The 22,147-nt window shown below is 44.6% G+C and overlaps 1 protein-coding gene across 1 annotated transcript; it reads right to left on the bottom strand.

Annotated features, from left to right (window-relative positions):
• Nucleotides 1-378: 378 nt before the first annotated feature.
• On the bottom strand, nt 379-21,737 carry LOC108802564 (zinc finger protein 585A-like). Its single transcript, XM_018574421.1, has 8 exons — nt 21,695-21,737; nt 21,525-21,622; nt 21,324-21,432; nt 20,519-20,614; nt 19,752-20,249; nt 18,577-19,652; nt 1,111-1,572; nt 379-858 (listed from the first exon to the last, which is right to left on the bottom strand). Exons 1-8 carry the CDS (start codon nt 21,735-21,737, stop codon nt 379-381), a joined length of 2,862 nt encoding a protein of 953 aa, XP_018429923.1.
• Nucleotides 21,738-22,147: the final 410 nt, after the last annotated feature.

Here is a 22,147-nt window from a genome sequence, read left to right as displayed (position 1 = left end):
CAGGAGACGGATGGGATGCACGTGCCTTTTACTATCCATATTGTGTTTACATGTTACCTTTTCTGTCTATTGATGTAATTGTTGATGAAAAATGAAAAGTTACAGGATCCATACCTCCAGAGTTCATGCCTGTTATTTGCACTGACAATATGTGCCCTGGTTTGTACTGTATTGCTGACTATGTGCACTATTTTTGTATGGATATCCCTGTATCCCTGTCCCTGTTATGGATACCCCTGGTACAGTGTGGAGAGTGTACAAAGGCAATGTATCATGGATAGATACCTGGATATACTGTATGGAGATACAAAGTTAACCTTTTTTCTGACACGTGGTGGACGTAAACCAGCCAAATAGATTAAAATGAAGATTGGTTTATCACTGCTTATCTTTCCCCTTCTCGGAATGTTTGCTCACCATATGCTTCTTGCATTCATCATTACGAGCAAAATGTTTCCCGCACTTTGTACAGCCAAATGGCTTCTCACCGGTGTGGCAAAGCTCATGCTTTGAAAGTTTTTTTTTGGTGCTGAAGCTCCTTCCACACTCCAAACACGTGTAGGGCTTCTCTCCTGTGTGGACTCTGAGATGTTCCTCCAGTATTTGTCTACAAATAAAGGATTTACCACATTCTGTACATGAGAAGGGCTTTACCCCCGTGTGTAATCTTTTATGGACAGTGAGGTGGGATTTTGTGATAAAAGTCTTCCCACATTCAGAACACTCAAAAGGCCGCTCCCCGGTGTGGCTTCTGAGATGTACAACCAGAGCAGAGTGTTCAAAAAAGCGTTTACCACATTCATGACATTCAAATCGTCTTTCTCCTGTGTGAATTTCCTGATGCTTATGAAGATTTGACTTTGAACTAAACATTTTCCCACACTCAGAGCAGGTGAAAAGTCCATCACCGGTATGAAGCCTCATATGTATGTTAAGGTAAGCTACACTATTGAAAGCCGAGTCACATTCCGGACATTTATGAGGCTTTTCTTTTGAATGACATCTCTGGTGTTGTTTGAGGCTTGCACTTGTAGAAAAACCCTTCCCGCACTCAGAACATGTAAATGGTCTTTCCCCAGTGTGGCTTTTAAAATGATTTACCAGTTGAGCCTTCGTAGTGAATCGTTTTTCACATTCTGAACAAGGGAATGGCTTTTCAGCAGCATGGCTTTTCTCATGGACCTTGCATCGACTCCTGTCCTTAAAGCTTTTCCCACAAACTGAACAGGAAAAAGGCCTTTCACTTGAGTGAACTAGTTGGTGGTTGGAAAGCTTGGACTTCTTGATGAAACACTTCCCACATACAGGGCAAGGAAAAGGACGCTCTCCTGTGTGAGTTCTGGAATGAATCATTAAACTGGACCTAGTTCTAAACGTTTTCCCACATTCGCTACAAGCATGCGGTCTATAGTCAATGTGGACCCATTTGTGCTTTTCTAAATCACCCTTATTGGTAAAACATTTCCCACATTCAGAACATGGGTAAGGCTTCTCTCCAGTGTGACTTCGAAGATGTACCCTGAGGCTTCCTTTGTTGGAGAGGCTTTTCCCACATTCTGAGCACCAATATGGCTTCTCATTATCGGAAGAACATTTATGTATTTGAAGTTCAGATTTGCTCTGGAAAGCTAAACCACATTTTGGACAGACCGATGTTTTACTTTGTGAACACGTCCTCTTAGCTCTCCCCTCTGAAGTATTTACTTCTCTGACACAACGGTCCCTATACTTCACCTTACAACTTTTCTGTTTTGGTTTCTCAATTTTCATTGATGGTTGTGAGAGGAGTTTACTACTTCTCCTTGACTTTGGTTTCCTAGTCTTCGTTGTCCCCTTTTTTGGGCTCGTGGCATGGCTTCCATCTTCAGGTACACAGTTGTTCTCTAACATAATGTCCTCAGGGTGTCCCTTGGAAGAAGTCTGGGATGCACCTGCAAGCAAAAATAGAAGGAGAGAATTTCACCGTGAACAATCATGTACATCTACACAAGATTATACAACTCAAGTAAACCAGTCTTTAAGAAGAGCTCACTTTCATGACAGGCCTTTAGAAATAACACGGTCTTTACTTTTCCACCAGCACTGATTAAGTAGGACGGGTAGAATGCCTAACTTCTACTAAAGAATATCTGGCTTCCTTAATCTGCTTAAAATAATTATGTTCTCTGGAGTGACCAATCACGCTTCTCTGTCTGGCAATCCGATGGACGTGTCTGGGTTTGGCGGTTGCCAGGAGAACGGCACTTGCCTGACTGCATTGTGCCAAGTGTAAAGTTTGGTGGAGGGGGGATTAGGGGGGGGTTGTTTTTCAAGGGTTGGGCTTGGCCCCTTAGTTCCAGTGAATGGAATTCTTGAGGCATCAGCATACCAAGCTATTTAGGACAATTTTATGCTCCCAACTTTGTGGGAACAGTTTGGGGATGGCCCCTTGCTGCTCCAACATGACTGCGCACCAGTGCACAAAGCAAGGTCCATAAAGACATGGATGAGGGAGTTTGGGGTGGAGGAACCTGACTGGCCTGCACAGAGTCCTGACCTCAACCCGATAGAACACCTTTGGGATGAATTAGATCGGAGACTGCGAGCCAGGCCTTCTCCTCCAACATCAGTACCTGACCTCACAAATAGTCCAACATTCTCATAGACACACTCCTAAACCTTGTGAACGCTTTCCCAGAAGAGTTGAAGCTGTTATAGCGGCAAAGGGTGGAGCCAACTCAATACTGAACCCTACGGACTAAGACTGGGATGGTGTGTGTGTATTAATTTTATTTTTTTACTAATATACTTCTGAAACACAAAGTAAGCACAAAGTAAGTGGGCTACTGCTGCTCTAAAGTTGGGAAGACTCCCAACAATATTGTCATGACAGTTATCCCTGCCAATCTAGAGCAACCAGCTGTGTCCAGCCCCTCCCTTGTCTGTCCTTCTAATGATCGCTGGAGAAACAGAGAGGGGAAGGGGAAATCCCTGCGGGGAGCAGTGACTTACAGACGCTTCCTCTGCATCGAGAAACCGTGAGCTGAGCGATCAGCAGTTATAGGATTGCTCAGCACTGGGTATATAGAGCTGGCGTGAGACAGCTTTTGTCTATTGGGAAGAGTATATTTTACTGTCGCAATACTTTTTCTTTAACACCCAGACTGGATACTTGAAAGATAAGGATAGTCTATGACCTTTAAACAGTCATATAAGACGTGTACCTTTTATAAATGCATAGCACCGTGTATCACCTCTGTCCTCCCTTTGGAAATGCTCTTTAAACCTGCAATCATGGATGTGATCTACTGTATATTCCTATATGTATATAAGCCAATCTCTTTATGGAGGTATTTGGATTCTTAAGCTATAGCCTTCATATTTACAACTTACATTTCAGTCATTTTGAAAAGAGGAAAGTGCTTCAATGACAATACTGACCTATAGTGATGTTTCCAAGAACTTCTTTCTCCATTTATTATATTATTTTTTATGTTATTATTAATTAAATAATGTTTTATATTTTATTTGTGATTATTAATATTATATGCTGCTGTTGTAAATCAGCAGAGGTGGACCTGAGGTGCTCCTCTGCTGATTGACGGCAGCAGTGGGTGGGTACAAGAGCAAGCCTGCTATTGGCTATTGCAATTTGAAATGACCAATAGCAGCCTAGCTATTCATTCCCTTGCTGTTTATTTTTTTTATTGTGAAGGTGGCCGACGGCCGCTGTCAAAATAAAAAAAACAGACGGTATCTCCCTGAAATGAGAAGGGCACCTCCCTGAAATAAGGTTTTGCAGGTTGGGATGTCTGCCATTGAATGATGAAGGTTGCTTACACACGGCTCCTTACCGTTCTCAATCATTGCTATCACGGAGGGTTTCACAATGATCCGCCCTGTGTATGTACAATAATAGTTATTACATTATTTCCCACATTCACGAGTAACCAAAATCGCCCAGTGATCATTCTAAGAGGAGATCATCAAACAAAAGAACACTGAACTGAACAGCATGTTCTAATATCAGAGCACCTACCCAGAGACTGGAGGGTCCGATAATTCTCCATCATCACCTCTTTGTACATTTCTTTTTCTTCTGTGTTTAAACATTCCCATTCCTCCTGAGAGAAGTAAACAGCCACCTCATCAAATTCTCCAATTTCCCCCTAAAGGGAAAACAGATTCAATTAGAGTAGAGTACACCAGACCATTGTCAGCTCAGCCCCCATGATGCAATGTAATACATAAGTACGGGCATATACAATAGGCTCGTACACACTCCGTCCCTATTATGCAATGTAGTATATAGGGACGGCCATATACAGTAGGTTCGTACACACTCCGTCCCTATTATACAATGTACTATATAGGGATGGCCATATACAGTAGGTTCGTACACACTCCGTCCCTATTATGCAATGTAGTATATAGGGACGGCCATATACAGTAGGTTCGTACACACTCTGTCCCTATTATACAATGTAGAATATGGGGACGGCCATATACAATATCCTCTTACACACTCAGTCCCTATTATGCAATGTAGTATATAGGGACGGCCATATACAATAGGCTTGTACACACTCCGTCCCTATTATACAATGTAGTATATAGGGGTGGCCATATACAATAGGCTTGTACACACTCCGTCCCTATTATACAATGTAGTACATGGGGACGGCCATATACAGTAGATTCGTACACACTCCGTCACTATTATACAATGTAGTAGATGGGGATGGCCATATACAATATCCTCTTACACACTCAGTCCCTATTATGCAATGTAGTATATAGGGGCGGCCATATACAATAGGTTCGTACACACTCAGTCCCTATTATACAAGGTAGTATATAGGGGCGGCCATATACAATAGGCTTGTACACACTCCGTCCCTATTATACAATGTAGTACATGGGGATGGCCATATACAATATCCATTTACACACTCTGTCCCTATTATGCAATGTAGTATATAGGGGCGGCCATATACAATAGGTTCGTACACACTCAGTCCCTATTATACAAGGTAGTACATGGGGATGGCCATATACAGTAGGTTCGTACACACTCCGTCCCTATTATACAATGTAGTACATAGGGATGGCCATGTACAGTAGGTTCGTACACACTCCGTTCCTATTATACAATGTAGTACATAGGGATGGCCATGTACAGTACACTCTTTTATAGGGATGCCTATTACAGTATGCTCTTACATAGGGACAGCCATAAAAAGTACGCAGTTACACTCTCCTTCCTTTGATGCGATGTAATACATAGGGGCGGCCACATACAGTACAGTCTTTTATAGGAACAGCTATTTAATATGCTCTTATATAGGGCGGCAATATACAGTAGGACATGTACTAATGGCATCCAAAAATGATAATTTACTTATACATGTGCAGCCCCTATAGACTTATAGAGTACATGATTGAAAGGGGGGATGTAGCCATGATTTTCTTAATATGACAGGTTCTCTTCTGCAAACAGTTTCAACTTGTATTTTGTGTTCTGCATGTGAATGTGACAACAGGGAAGAGTGTGTGTTTAACAGACTCAGTGTTTTAAAGTTCCCTATTTTCTACCTCATTTTCGCAAGAGACTCTTTGCACTAAAAACCTATGTACTTAAAAGGCATTGGGGGGGATTTATCAAAACTGGAGCTGACAAAATCTGGAGCAGATTTGCACTGTAGCCAATCAGCATCTCTCTCTCATTTTCAAATCTTACCTGAGCAAACTGTAGAGAGATGCTGATTGGTTGCCATGGGCAACTGCTCCTGATTCTGTTTGCTCCAGTTTTGATAAATTCCCCCCATTATGTTTAAACGATGATTCAGCATTTCCTTCTTTCTGTACTACTATATAACCGGAGAAGATTCATTGAATACATTGAACACGTATTGAACCTGCCTCTTTGTAGTTCTAGATTTGTTCCAGAGATCTCGAAAAGGGCACCGCCTCAGCCGTCCCGGTTAATTTCCCCAACAATGATTAAATGTATTCTGCCTGTAAATAGTTACTGGTTACTGTGCAGCCTGTGAGACACAGCGACTTGTGGGAGTTGCAGTGCAAAGCCAGGAAGAGACTGTGCTGTAATGAACTGTTAAAACTACAATTCCCAGGAGGCATGGCATTCAGCAGGAGGAATGAACTGAGCTGGAGTTTCCTGAGCACGCTCAGTTGGCAGAGAGATTTTAGACAGTGTATTCCTTTCTGTCTTGGCTGCTGCAGACTGTTACAGGGGAAGCCTTACAGTGACATTAACGTCACACATTTTTTTTATCCCCCCGCCATGCTGCTTTAAGGACTTACCTTAACCTTCCTGTCGGTATTCCAGAGTGTGGCTCGGGATTATTTTTCAGTTTTTCTTTTACTGTTGGGGGGGGCTTCGGGGAAATATTAGGAGTCTAAACAGCCCCCTGATATTTCCATTTTAAAATAGAAAAAGAAATTGAGGACATAGAGTCCTCAATCTCTTTTTCTGCAGCCTCTGTTCTAAATGAATGGAAAGTACAGAGGCTTTCCATTCATTCAGAAAATATTTTGAATCAATCAGCTTCTGAATGGGGAGGAGCCTCCGTACAGAGTGCTACTACCCATTCAGAAACTCATGAATGAACAGGAAGTGATATAAAACACTTCCTGTTCTTTCATAACTGGGGACACATAGTACTATTTTAAAAAGAATATCTTGCTGCACTCCTTACCGCAAAAAAAACAAAGACTGGGTGGGTGCTTGTAGTGACCACGGTAGGCACCGCGTATAGCACAGAACAAGGAAATAATGTCACCAGCACACCATTGTTGTAAATCAATGATCCATTTTAATGGCACATTGCCATCCAATACAAGCGCTTTCGGGGCCGCACAGGGTCCCCTTCATCAGGCTCAGAAGGACACATGTTGTCCATTAGTCTTACCCTTGCATCTGGTTGACCTCTAGTCCTGATGACATTCCTTATCTTGAGATATCGGATTCTGGTCTCCATGTTGATGGTGGGAAATGTCCTCACATCACAGTGAGCTCTGGTGGCCTACACACAGTCTGACAGAAGAAAACTGTAATGACAAAAAGATGAGAGAAGCTCAGAGATCCTTCCAGTGAGAAATCTATAGAGATCAGAAGTAGAATGAAGACACATAGTAATGTAAAGCCTTGAAATAAAGGACATCCACTCCAAGCAATTCTCATCAGCGCTATATGGTTTAAGTTGACGATATATACTGGATCACAAAGCTGGATACAAGCAGTGTGACAACATACTAATAGAACAAGAGGGTTTTATACATGATCTTCAACACTGAGCCATATCTGGGGGACATAGCCAAGGGGATGGGGCAACTCCTAACTTTCCAAAATAACAGTCTCTCGACACGATTAATGACTTCATGAAAGATGAGCAGATTGTCCTTGGGGATAATAGTTATGTTAAACACAAATAAGGTAATGTGATGATAGTTGCTAAAATAAAAAGCTGAATAACAATGTTCCGGGACATGGGTGTTACATCCTCTCTCATGAACCTCGATACAGTCATGATTTGTATTGTGATTGTCATGTCTTCCTTATATTGTAAAGCGCTGCGCAAAATTGTTGGTGCTACATAAATCCTGTATAATAATAATACAGAAGAATTCCGGAACAACACAAGGAAGGCAGCTCTCGGAGATGCATACAAAATGGAGTCAGAGGAAAGTTTCAAGTTTATACCCCATCTTATCCGTCCCTCCTGACTGATAGGGTTCATTCCTGTATCTGTCCTGCAATCTCTACTGTGTGCCGGGGATCCTCCCTTCGAGTACTTTTATTGCCGCGATAACAAAGTGCTGTGGTTCCAAAGTTTATTCCAAACAGTCCACTTATCTATGCACACAAACAAGAGGCAAAGTCCCAACCAATCACCCATAAGGCACGTACACAGACATATATAGATCATGCACAGGATTCATGACGGTCTCATGACTAGTTTCAAGAATTTAATGATTTCCTTCTCATGGCTCTCATTTTTTAATTTTTTTGGGAAGCCCGTGGAACGTGCGTCTAAACAAACTTCCCCCTGTGAACAAAAAAAGTGAACCGTGAAATCACAGCACACAAAAACGTGCACAAGGGTGCAAGGACCTTCCAAAGAAGGGACCTACTTCCCGACCCCCCGGGGCACAAGGCTCCTGACAGGGGTTGAGACTGTTGGCCCACCAACCCGAAGGCCAGTGGACCCCGATCCTTTGGGGACCTGCCGAAACAGGTCCCTCACAGTACTAGGCAGGGGGCTCTCCCGAAGAGAAACCCCCCTCCTGGGTGGAAGGAGACAGAGAACCCTGTATAAGGGCACAGAATCTCCTCCTAGCATCAGGAATAGAAGAAACCAGCACCTTCAACATCTGTGGGTCAAATAGTAAAATAAAAAAGTACCAATCGTGGATAGAGTGCTTAGATAAATCTAAAGTGGCAGTGCACTACGCTGACAGGCTCGTGGCTCCCATGGCATAGTTCCTAAAATAACATGATATGTAGTATAGGAAGTTAAGTACATCACAACTAACAACTTTTATCGAAGCCCGTGGACGTGCATCAAAACTTCCCCCTGTGAACAAAAAAAGTGAACCGTGAAATCACAGCACACAAAAAACGTGCACAAGGGTGCAAGGTCCTTCGAAAGAAGGGACCTACTTTCCCGACCAAGCTTCGCATCTGTTCAGTCAGAAAGCCATGTACTGAGCGGTTCCCCTCTCACAGGAAGCCGCCCCACACGCTCTTTCACTCCAGCGAGTACTAAGTAACCATCACAAGTAACAACTAATAAACAGAAAATGTAAGCGCACTACTGCTGGGTGAGAACAATGTGGAACTAGGCACTGAATGTGATCAACAGTGTGCAAACTCTTTAAGGCAGGGAGAGGGAGCCCTGTGGCTAAATAACAAAAAATATACAAATGAAAGGAGCGCTACTACTGGGAGGATGATGTGAACTCACTGTTAGATGTCGGTGGTGGCGGCGTGTCAAATTCTGTTCCCTTAGCCGCTCGGCTATTTTCGTAACTGCTTTTCCTCCCTTCAGCTGCATCTGAATCTACATAGACCCGCCTCTGCCCCGCCTCTCTGGAAGCTCCGGTTTTAAGTTAGTTAGAGAGATGACAGTGTGTGCGATGTGATCGCTGAACTCTGCCCGATGGGATTGTCTGTCCCTCACACACATTCCTCCACAGTCTTATGCTGGCTGCGATCTTCTCCATGTCCTCTTCTATTCTCCAGATGATCAAACACAGGATTCAAAATACACATGTTTCTATTTATCTGTATATGTGTGTGAATGAGAACACAGTCAAGCAAAACAGATGACAAACGCACTCATCAATTCGTCACCAGCTTTACAGTAAGGTGCACAGGGAATGGGCTTTAAACAGTAAAATAGCAAAAAGTTTTCCTGGCACACTCACAAGCCAGCATGTAAAAAAACTTGTCTCACCGCTAAGGTTAAAAACAGAGGTTTATATACACGTCTTCTGCAGAAAATGTGAAACCCGCACAGCCGCGCCAAGGCACCTCTTCTAGTGCGGTAGTGTGAGACAAGTTTTTTTACATGCTAGCTTGTGAGTGTGCCAGGAAAACTTTTTGCTATTTTACTGAGAATTTAAAGTGACATTAAACCCTCAGATTTTTTAACATAAACCAATACTGTAATGTGCGCCTTACTGTAATCCATGGTAGTTTCCCTTCTCTTTGCTGCTCTTCCTTTTAAATCCTCATGTCTTCTCATGCTTGGGGAGAACTTCACGTTGCAGCTCAGGGCCTCTTGCTGTAGTGCTGGCTCAGGTTACAGCCTATAGAAACGTATACACAGACACCGTGTATCCATTCCTAAGACAAGGCAGTCTGCTGCAAAACAGAAGTTCTGCCCAGCATGAGAACAGATACAGATTTAAAAGTAAGAGCAGCAAAGAGAAACAACCATGGATTACAGTAAGGCGCACATTACAGTATAGTTTTATGTTAAAAAATCTGAGGGTTTAATGTCACTTTAACACAGGCACGTGTATAGAGTTTTCTCACTTTCTGGTAAATTCCACACCACTTATCATAATCCCCAGCGCTTATCATAATCCACTCATCATAGTCCGCACAGCTCATCATAATCCCCAACGCTTATCATAATCCCCAGCTCTTATCATAATCCCCAGCGCTTATCATAATCCCCAACGTTTATCATAATCCCCAGCGTTTATCATAATCCCCAGCGCTTATCATAATCCACTCATCATAGTCCGCACAGCTAATCATAGTCCGCTCATCATAATCCCCAACGCTTATCATAATCCCCAGCTCTTATCATAATCCCCAGCTCTTATCATAATCCCCAGCGCTTATCATAATCCCCAACGTTTATCATAATCCCCAGCGTTTATCATAATCCCCAGCGTTTATCATAATCCCCAGCGCTTATCATAATCCACTCATCATAGTCCGCACAGCTCATCATAATCCCCAACGCTTATCATAATCCCCAGCATTTATCATAATCCCCAGCGTTTATCATAATCCCCAGCTTTTATCATAATCCCCAGCGCTTATCATAATCCACTCATCATAGTCCGCACAGCTAATCATAGTCCGCTCATCATAATCCCCAACGCTTATCATAATCCCCAGCGTTTATCATAATCCCCAGCGTTTATCATAATCCCCAGGGCTTATCATAATCCCCAACGCTTATCATAATCCCCAGCGCTTATCATAATCCACAGCGCTTATCATAATCCCCAGCGTTTATCATAATCCCCAACGCTTATCATAATCCCCAGCTCTTATAATACCCAGCGCTTATCATAATCCCCAGCGCTTATCATAATCCCCAACGCTTATCATAATCCCCAGCGCTCATCATAATCTGCACCACACATCATAATCCGTTAATCATAATCCGTACCACTCATAATCTGCTCATTATAATCCTCACCGCTCATCATAGTCCGAGTTACTCATCATAATCCTCACCGCTTATCCGCAACCCGCTCATCATAGTCCGCACTGCTCATCATAATCAGCACTGCTCATCATAATCCACTCATCATAGTCCGCTCATCCTAATCCACACTGATAATCTTAAACCATACAACCGATCGTAATCCTTACTGCTCATTGTAATTAACAATGATAATCTTAATCTACAATACTCATTGTAATCCGTACTGATCACCTACTCTGCACTGTTCATCCTAATCATACCGCACACCCCAGATAGACCGTCCTCACTGTTCTTCAATTCATCAGACCCTTGTTGTCCAGGGGAAACAGATTCTGATAGCAGGTTGCCCCCCACGCCCCACCATTCTTCTAATTTACAGATATGATGTTAGAACAGATTAGAACAGACAAAAAGACATTAGGGGTAATTGATCAAAACTGGAGCAAACAGAATCTGGAGCCGTTGCCCATGGCAACCAATCAACTTCTCTCTTCAGTTTGCTCAGGTAAGATTTGAAAATGAGTCAGAGATGCTGATAGGTTGCAGTCCAAATCTGCTCCAGATTTTGCCTGCTCCAGTTTCGATAGATCTCCCCACTGTGCGGTGTCACCGAGGATGTGCGGGGTTACACTCTCCTTCCTTTGATGCCATGTAATACATAGGGATTATTATTATTCTACAGGATTTATATAGCGCCAACAGTTTGCGCAGCGCCTTACAATATAAGGAAGACATTACAATCACAATACAATTACAAGACAAGATGGTAAGGAGGGCCCTGCCCCCGAGGGCTTACAATCTAAAAGGGAGGGGCAAGTGATACATGAGGAGGGAGCTGTGTGGGGATGAATTGTTTGGACCTCACAAAAGCGCTTCTGGAAGAATGGTCCAACATTCCCAGAGACACACTCCTAAACCTTGTGGACGCCTTCCCAGAAGAGTTGAAGCTGTTATAGCGGCAAAGGGCGGAGCCAACCCAATATTGAACCCTACGGACGAATACTGGGGTGCCATTAAAGTTCATGTGTGTGTAAAGGCCTCTGTTATAAATGAATGGAAAGTGCAGAGGCTTTGCATTGTGGGGGAAAAGTTGGTTATGTTAAAGAATCCATTTTGATATTCGAGACTCCATCTTGCTATACATCAGTCCAAGGTCTGTGGAGATCAATGGTTTTCATCTTTGCAGAAGTTTGCAAAGATATATTTGTGCAGACCCTGCAAAGAGAGATCTCAGTTTGTGTTTTACAGGCCTTTTCAAGGAATTTTTTGTTCTTAGCAAACACCCTTGTGGGGGAAGCTGATAAGATAAATATTGCCAATCTTTCAAAGCTGTTACAGCGTAACTAACACGGGAAAGTTCCTCGTCCCCGCCGCTACTATAGCCTCCGGTTCTCTTCCCTTGATGAATAAATTTATCAAGGGGAGAGAACCAGAACCACAGCAATTGCCGCTCTCAGGGAATCTGCAGCTCCAGGCAAACGCCTTGTTTGCCTCGCGGCAGATACGCCCCTGGAAAGATGCTGTTGCTATGGTTTTAGAGAGTTAACCATTTAAAAGTTGTGATAAATAGTCAAATATTATTGGATGATTTGTATTTCTGTGTCAGCCCAGTGTGGGATGTCACTGGGGGAGGTATCTCATGAATTATGCTAATATACCTTCGTTTAAAAGTTTTGTAATTCATCTTTTTGGTAATAGTATGCTGGTAATCGTACTGCCCAACATATGTTGAATAAACCTTAATTATGTCAAGGACGCAAATCTCTGTTCCTGGTTTTGCACGAGGTCTGGTATTCCTGCCAGGACAGCATGACTAAGGTAGCTCAGAGGTCCCCTTTTACTGCCACCAACCCCTTTACCTTCGACTCCCCACCCACTTCCTTTCAATTACCACGCTGTTAGGGTTCGTGGACTCCTTTAATCGGACCAACCAGAGAAATCCCTTATCAGAGCTCCGGGAGCACAAAATGACAGACACGATTTGATAGTCACAATATGCTCATTTTATTGACGTCGGGTCTCGGTTTATATACACAAAGAAATGGTTATGGCACCATATATGGTTATAGGTCTTATCTTTGCTTAAAATAACACGTAAGCAGTTTAGGAAGAAACACATCTTAACTTACATACGGCCTATATCCGGTTATCCTAATATAGACATGTTTGTCCGTTCTGTAATGATCTTTATTCTAGTTTCAGTACATGACAGAAAGATATGAAACACTCATAGGAACAACACGTACACCATTTTGTTATAAAGAGTACCAGACACAGAGTGACAGGATCTGCACACGGAACATATCCGGGTAATACCTAATAAAGGCTTTATCAGTCCATATCCGGAGAAATTACACACTGTTCTTTTATAGTGTATAATTCCCATATTACACGATGGTCAGTTAGGTTACACAGGACAACACGGTGATAATTCTCCATTGTAACTTTGTTATCCAAACACAAGCTACACCAGGGTTGGAGTATAAATGGCCACAGCAGCCTTTTATTACAAAACTTTTATAAATACTCTTTAAATAACAATCAAAAACAACAATAACCAAGTAACCATACAATAGCTTGCTAGGTTTCAAGGTCCTTGAAGGCACTCAGTATCCAAACTCGGACCAGTGTCTGCGGGAACCTTTCTTAACCTCTTGCCGTCCGCCCGTAGTAAAAAAACGGATGGACGGCACTGCTACATCTGCGGGTTGCCGTCTCCAGACGGCAATTTTTTTCTGCTCGCGCGCGCCCCCTAGCGGGCACGCACGGGCAGAAAAGACCCGACGATTAAACACACCCGTTACCGGGTGTTTCACATATAGGCGATCAGCGGGTCCATAGCCCGCCGATCGCCTATATGTGCTCGTTCGCGGCACCCCCCCCACCAGGGTTGTTATCCCCCTATATAATAGCAATAACAATAAGTGCAAAAAAAAAAAATATAAATAAAAAAAAATAAAAGTAACACATAAAAAAGTAAAATAAAATAAAAGTCACATATAAAAAAAGGGGAAAAAACCCCCCCAAAATGTTTAACTCCCCCACCCCCACGTTTACGCGCCTATAAACGTAAATACGCGTCCGGTGCCCCAGCGCGCAAAAATTACAATTGCGCTACACATGTTACATATCGCCGCGAACGTCGCAGTGAGAGCAATCATTTTAGGGCCATCAATCACTGATAACACTAAACTGATGAGCGGTAACAGCTTTTAAAGCGTCGCCTATGGCCAATTTTGGGTATTATCGTTTTTTGAGGTTTCGCGCGCGCACGCAATTTTAAGGCTTGACATGTTTAGTGTCTTTTTACCCGACGTGACCCCATCTTTTATATTTTACCAAAAAATTGGGTAATAATAAATGTTTTATCATTTAATATAGGGGAAACTGTTTTTTTTTTTAAATTTCGGTAATTTTTCCTTAATATAGTAAAAAAATAAAACCCCCAGTGGTGAATAAATACCACCAAAAGAAAGCTCTATCTGTCCCCAAAAAAGGGTATAAAATTCATTTCAGTACAGCGCTGCATGACGGAATAAATGTCAGTTAAAGTACCGCAGCGCTGAATACTGAAAAATGGCCTGGATGGGAAGGGGGTTTAACATCGTGGATGTCAACTGGTTAAACGGAATGACCCTAAAATTGGTGGAAAAAAAATTCCAGCACAAGGGGCGAAGGGGGTTCTTCACAGTAAGATCAGTGCCACAGGCGGTGATTTCAGCAAATAATGTGGAATTGTTCAAGAAACTTTTGGACGATTTCTTAAGGGACCGTAATATACAGGGGTACAGGTACTCCTAAGAATGATATCCTAATAGGTTGGACTTGATGGACTAATGTCTTTATTCAACGTCAGATACTATGTAACTGCGTAACTATGACCCCAGCCGCCATACACCGACTCGGGGACGTACTTCAATTGCCCACAGACCCACCGTGGTCCCTCTTACCAGGTCATGACGTGTGACCTTACCACCACCGAAGGCCACCCACACCACTGATGGGTTCCCCCGTCCAATTATCCAACCTAGAAAATTGCCTTCAAGGATCCCCAAACCGCCATAATGCTGCGACAAACTTTAGACACCACCAAAACCATACCAGGGTGGGCGGGTAGGGAGTCCTGTTCCTTCTCCTGGTCACGCTGGCTCCTGGAACTCCTCCTTCCTGGATACTCTCCAAAGCTCCTCCTGTAAAGCTCCCTCCACCAATCCTGTGAGTATCCCTCCTCAAATTCACTTTTCCCTTTAACCCTTTTCCATAGCTCCCAGCCTGTCTTTTATTCAGAAAATATTTTCCATCAACCAGTTTCTGAATGGGAAGAAGTCTCTGTCTATCTCCATCTGATCCCCTGTCACAGAGGCACTATGCTGGTCCCGGGCTCGCAACGGGCACAGCGGAGCCCAGGACCAGCGTGACAGCGGTAGGGGGGGAGCCACGGATGGCTATGGTGGGTCCGGTTGTTATCTCTAAACTGCAATCAGCTGACCCCCCCCCCCCTCCCCTCTGAGGAGAGAGCAGAAATTAGTCATCAGGTGCCCATACACCTTGCGATTATCGTACGATTATCACAAGGTGTATGGGCAGTGTACAACCGCAAATACTGTACATTCGTACGACTTTTGACTTTCAAGCATGTTTGAAAACTTTGGTCGATCGTACGATTATTGCAAGGTTAGTGGCTTTTCCGTATGTCAAAAATCGTATGATCTACACTGCTCATGCGCAAACGAAAATACGTGCGATCGATTACCGCAATTCGTCCAGGTGCTTTTCTTTAATTACGGCTCATTGAACCTTGCAATAATCGGGGCATTATGGGGTTGCCGTATGACAATCGTACGACGGTTCGATCATCGGACGAAAAGTTTCCCGCGTCAACCTGGGATTTCACTAACACACCCCCCTTATCACCCGGGATATCACTAACACCCCCCCCCCCCTTATCACCCGGGATATCACTAACACCCCCCCCTTTTTTTCGCCGTGTATTGACACGTTGCCCGGCTTCCTGATTGGCCAAGTTCTCGACCAATCAGGAAGCGTGGCAATGTGTCATTACATGGCGCCCGGCTTCCTGATTGGCCAGAAAGCCAGCTCCATGCTTTCTCGTCACCTGGTTTCCTCACCACCTGGCTTCCCAATTAGCTGGGAGGCCGGGTGGCGTGTAAAGACTTGCCACCCGGCTAATGAGGAAGCCAGGTGGCGAGTCATTACACACCGCCCGGCCTCCTTAATGAGACTTCCGGTATTGGCGAGTACCGAAAACAAAATAATCTGTACTCGTACTCAATACCGAAAAGCCGGTATCAGTGCATCCCTAGTCAAAAGCTTTTGAGACTATTTCAAATGCTGATGAATTTACTTACAATGGACACTGCCCTTTGAAAGTCTTAGTTTCCTGCAGAATGAGCTGGTCCCCTAAGCACTGATATCCTGTATTAGGGCGGCTCCTTTCCCTTGCGGGGTCCTATGGAGTCACCTTTGTGTGTGCTAGTAAGCTGTGTGTGTCTCCTCAAACACAGCAAGGCAAGGAACTCCTCTCTCCCCTGTCAGGTTACACATGCATTGTGATATGTGTTTCATCTGTCTCTGGTATTTGTCTCCGCCCCTCCCCCTAGTTCAGCTTTTCCTCCTATGTAGATAGCTCATTACGTTCCAGTCTGCATCTCCGCCACATGTTCTTTGCTGAGTGGATCACATTATGATCGTTTCACCTACCAAATTTTCGCTGTTGTAAAGATCTGCAGTTTGGATTACACTTCTCAACGATCTTCAAGGTGTCATCTGGACTGAGTCCACTGTCTGCTGACTCTATGAGGATTGTGAGTTACTGACAGCTGTAAGTTATAGAGTTTCAATGCTTAAACTGGGGAGGCAGAACACCCCCTGCTCCCCACTCCTTCCTTCTCCAAACTAGTAGATGAACAGCTGCTGGAGACTGTACTGTCCCTTGGGATCTTGTACTGGAAAGGAAGTTCCGGGAAGCTGCGCTGAGACAGACATCATGTTTCCAAACAGCTCCGACTCTAAGTGCTCAGGCAACAACTTCAATAATTTGCTGGCCAATGTATATTTCATTGATCTGGGTTCATTATTGAAAATGTCTGCGAGTTTAATACTACTGGACACCGTGAGAAGCCTACCAATGGACCCAATGGGTCAACAAGCAGCCACATAGACACCCAGAGAAGTACACTTCCAGTATGCGAGAAGGCATAAGACCCAGAACTGGACATGTCCCATAGGTAGGTACACTATATTGCCAGAAGTATTGGGCCCCTCCCCCTCCAAATCATTGGATTCCGGTGTTCCAATCACCGCCATGGCCACAGGTGTATAGGATGAGGCACCTCGGCATGCAGACGCTTCTACAATCATTTGTGAAAGAATGGGTCGCTCTCAGGAGCTCAGTGACTACAAGCGTGGTACCGTGATAGGTTGTCACCTGTGCAATAAATCCATCCGTGACATTTCCTGGCTACTAAATATTCCGCGGTCACCTGTTTACTGGTATTACAACAAAGTGGAAGCAACTGGGAACAGCAACTCAGCCAGGAAGTGGTAGGCACGTGAAATGACAGAGCGGGGTCAGCGCATGCTGAAGTGCGCAGAAGTCGCCAACTGTCTGCAGAGTCAATAGCTACAGACCTCCAAACTCCGTGCGGCCTTCAGATCGGCACAACAACAGTGCGTAGAGAGCTTCATGGAATGGGTTTCCATGGCCGAGCAGCTGCATCCAAGCCTTACATCACCAAGTGCAATGCAAAGCGTGGGATGCCGTGGTGTAAAGCACGCCGCCACTGGACTCTAGAGAAGTGGAGACGTGTTCTCTGGAGTGACCAATCACGCTTCTCTGTCTGGCAATCCGATGGATGTGTCTGGGTTTGGCGGTTGCCAGGAGAACGGTACTTGCCTGACTGCATTGTGCCAAGTGTAAAGTTTGGTGGAGGGGGGATTATGGTGTGGGGTTGTTTTTCAGGGGTTTAGCTTGGGCCCCTTAGTTCCAGTGAAGGGAACTCTTAGGGCTTCAGCATACCAAGACATTTTGGACAATTTCATGCTCCCAACTTTGTGGGAAGAGTTTGGGGATGGCCCCTTCCTGTTCCAACATGACTGTGCACCAGTGTACAAAGCAAGGCCCATAAAGACATGGATGGGGGAGTTTGGGGTGGAGGGACTTGACTGGCCTGCACATAGTCCTGACCTCAACCCCATAGAACACCTTTGGGATGAATTAGAGCGGAGACTGCGAGCCCGGCCTTCTCCTCCAACATCAGTACCTGACCTCACAAATGGTCCAACATTCCCATAGACACACTCCTAAACCTTGTGGACTCCTTCTCAGAAGAGTTGAAGCTGTTATAGCGGCAAAGGGCGGAGCCAACTCAATGCCATTAGAGTTCATGTGCGTTTCAAGGCCGGCGTCCCAATACTTTTGGCAATATAGTGTAATTCTTTTTAAATGACTGCGATGATTAGCTACGAGGGTTTGCATCCTGAAAACGTAGATTCTTATTTTTAAAGCAACAACATTAACTTTATCCTTGAAAACAAGGTTAGGAGTCCCTTCTATGATAGATATAATGATAGGTTTTGCATGTTCACATTACAAGCTAGCCTTCTCCCCCTTATGAGCTCTCTCATGCCTGACGAGCGACGACTTCCAAGAAAAACATTCCCCGCATTTGGAACAAGAAAATGGCATCTCCCCCGTGTGAGATCTCTGGTGTCTGACCAGCCATGACTTTTCGGCAAAGTGTTTACCACAATCGGGACACGAATATGGTTTCTCCCCCGTGTGAACTTTCCCGTGCCTCAACAGAGACGACCTCCGAGTAAAGTGTTTCCCGCATTCGGAGCAAGAATAGGGCTTCACTCCGGTGTGGACGCGATTATGGGCCGCCAGATTTGATTTGTTGGTAAAACCTTTCCCACACTCGGAACAGGAATACGGGAGATTGCCGGTGTGAACCGCCTGATGTGCTGCTAGATTACCTTTCTCGGTAAAACATTTCCCACATTCCAAACAGGGATAAACCTTCTCCCGCGTGTGAGTTTTTTCATGCGTTAGAAGAGTTGATTTACGACTAAAACATTTCCCGCATTTGGAGCAAGAAAATGGCTTGATTGCGGTGTGAGTCGTCTGATGCATAGCAAGGTATGCTCTTTTAGCGAAACCCTTCCCACATTCCGAACACAAATAGGGCTTTTCTCCGGTGTGTGCTCTATGGTGAACAGTCAGTAAATGTTTAGAAGAAAAACACTTCCCGCATTCCGTACACAAGTAAGGTTTCTCCCTGGTATGAGTCCTCTGGTGGGAGATAAGACATTCCTTCTGGGAGAAACACTTTCCACATTCTGTACATGAAAACGGCTTCTCTCCCGTGTGAGTTCTATGGTGTTCGATAAGTAAATATCGAAAATAAAAGCACTTTCCACATTCCGAACAGGAATAGGGCTTTTCCCCTGTGTGAGTTCTCTGGTGTACGATAAGCCTGGTTCGCCAGGTGAAACGTTTCCCACATTCCGAACAGGAAAAAGGTTTCTCACCCGTGTGGGCTCTACGGTGTTCGTGAAGCAAGTACTTGAAATAAAACCGCTTCCCGCACTCTGAACACGAGTAAGGTTTCTCCCCCGTGTGAGTTCTCTGGTGAACCATAAGCCTGGTTCTCCAAGTGAAACCTTTCCCGCATTCTGAACACGAATACGGCTTCTCGGTTAAGCAAGTTCTCTGGTCCGCCGTATGAACTTGTTCGTGTCTGAAAAGAGACGTCTTACTCGGAAAACGTTTACCGCAATGGGTACAAGAGAAAGGCTTTTCCCCTGAGTGAGTTCTCCGATGGGCCGCAAGGTTTGACCTCTGGGCAAAACACTTCCCGCACTCCGTACACGAAAATGGCTTCACGCCCGTGTGAGTTCTCTGATGGACGATAAGGCTGAATCGCCGTGTAAAACATTTCTCACATTCCGAACACGAAAATGGTTTCTCTGCATTTTGCCCTTTTTCTTGTGCGGGACGATGCGACTCCTGGAGAATACGATTCTGAGGCTTGGAGCGTGGACATGGTTTCTTCCCTTCCGGAGCACTTCGGTCTGAAATACGCTCATCGCTCTTGGCCAAACGTTCAGAAGGCTCAATGGCGTCACGACATGAGGGATCGATAAAACTCTGACCATGTGTGGAGGGATCAGACGATAAACTGGCACAGTGAGGTGCTGGATGGAGATTTGGGGTCATGGACCTTTCTTCTGAAGAATTGGATGTGATTTCCTCGTCCTCTATGTCACCAGCTGGAGGGAAAACAGGACAAATATCCAGATTAGTTTTGTAGAATTGACCAGAAACAGGCAAGCAAGACCGATGCCCATCCCCCCCTGACAAATATAGACCACTGTGGATAATATATGTTGAGTCTCATCAAATTCCAAAGGGTCCCCCAAAACGTCATCAGCCATCTTGAGCAACATATTAGGGTTCAAACAGCTAGTTGCATTTATTTTGGACACTTCAAAAGGATGGGGTTACCATACCTTACAGTATCAAAAGGTTCTCTGCTCACCTCTGTTGATCTCTAATGGAATGTCCTCCTCTTTGATCCTCACATGTCCTTCTTCCTCCTCCTCAGCTTTGATGTCCCTCTGAGTGTCTCCGGGGTCTGTGAATAAAGATGAGAGTGAAGCCCCCTGTACTGAGATGTATGAGAGACCCCAGAGAATGTGTGTGGGGGGAGACTGGTCATGTCTCTTGGCTGGTAACACACAATGACACGATGTAAGGAGGAGAGCCGGAGTCTAATAGAGAATGATGGCTCCTGACTACCCCCACTAAACACATTCTGTCCCCCCATTACTGTCTACTGACAGAGGAGGGGGGAGAAGAAGAGATTGATGCCCCCCGTACTGAGATGTATGAGAGACCCCAGAGAGAGTGTGTGTGTGAGAACTGGTCACGTCTCTTGGCTGGTAACACACAATGACACGATGTAAGGAGGAGAGCCGGAGTCTAATAGAGAATGATGGCTCCTGACTACCCCCACTAAACACATTCTGTCCCCCCATTACTGTCTACTGACAGAGGAGGGGGGAGAAGAAGAGATTGATGCCCCCCGTACTGAGATGTATGAGAGACCCCAGAGAGTGTGGGGGGGGGAGACTGGTCACGTCTCTTGGCTGGTAACACACAATGACACGATGTAAGGAGGAGAGCCGGAGTCTAATAGAGAATGATGGCTCCTGACTACCCCCACTAAACACATTCTGTCCCCCCATTACTGTCTACTGACAGAGGAGGGGGGAGAAGACGAGATTGTTGTAGTGACTGAACAAGGAGAATCTGGGACTCTTCTCTGGATGTTAATTCCTCACCTGTGCTCATCTCTGGTGGGGTTTCCTCCTCCTTAAACGGTACATTGTCCCACACATATGTCTTGGCATCATCTACATCTTCAGTTATAAATTCACTCAGACTTTCTTTCTATAAAACAAAAAACAATAACTACGTTGTCCAGTGACTTGGCCTGGGCTTAGACACAAGAGTTACCATGCTTCCAATTAAATTACAGCTACCTTGTGTTCCACAGAGCTCTTCTGATGTTCTTGTATGGAATCCCGGGAATACAGAGGGTGGGGATAACGTACTGATGTATTTTTATTACTGGGTCCACCTAGAGCAAAATGACAAACAATGAAGGATCGATCTGTAAATATATTTTGTATATTTCATGTTTATTCCTCACCTGTATTGGTCTCTGGAGGAATTTCCTCCTCTTTGATCCTCATGTGTTCTTTTACCTCCTCCTCATCTTTGACATCTCTCTGTGTGTCTCTGGTGTCTCCGGGGTCTGTGAATAAAGATGAGAGTGAAGCCCCCTGTACTTAGATGTATGAGAGACCCCAGAGAGTGTGTGTGGGGGGAGACTGGTCACATCTCTTGGCTGGTAACACACAATGACATGATGTGAGGAGGAGAGGCGGAGTCTAATAGAGGCTGATGGCTCCTGACTCCCCCCACTAGACACATTCCGTCCCCCCATTACTGTCTACTGACAGAGGAGGGGGGAGAAGAAGAGATTGGTGTAGTGACTGAACAAGGAGAATCTGGGACTCTTTTCTGGATTCAGTGTTTATTCCTCACCTGAGCTCATCTCTGGAAGGATTTCCTCCTCCTTACATGGATCATCATCACTAAC

This window comes from Nanorana parkeri, unplaced genomic scaffold (assembly GCF_000935625.1).
Source record: "Nanorana parkeri isolate BGI_ZX_2015 unplaced genomic scaffold, ASM93562v1 scaffold2955, whole genome shotgun sequence".
Classification (NCBI taxonomy): domain Eukaryota; kingdom Metazoa; phylum Chordata; class Amphibia; order Anura; family Dicroglossidae; genus Nanorana; species Nanorana parkeri.
The sequence above is the reverse complement of the archived record's forward strand: the minus strand, read 5'-3'. Positions and strand labels throughout refer to the sequence as shown.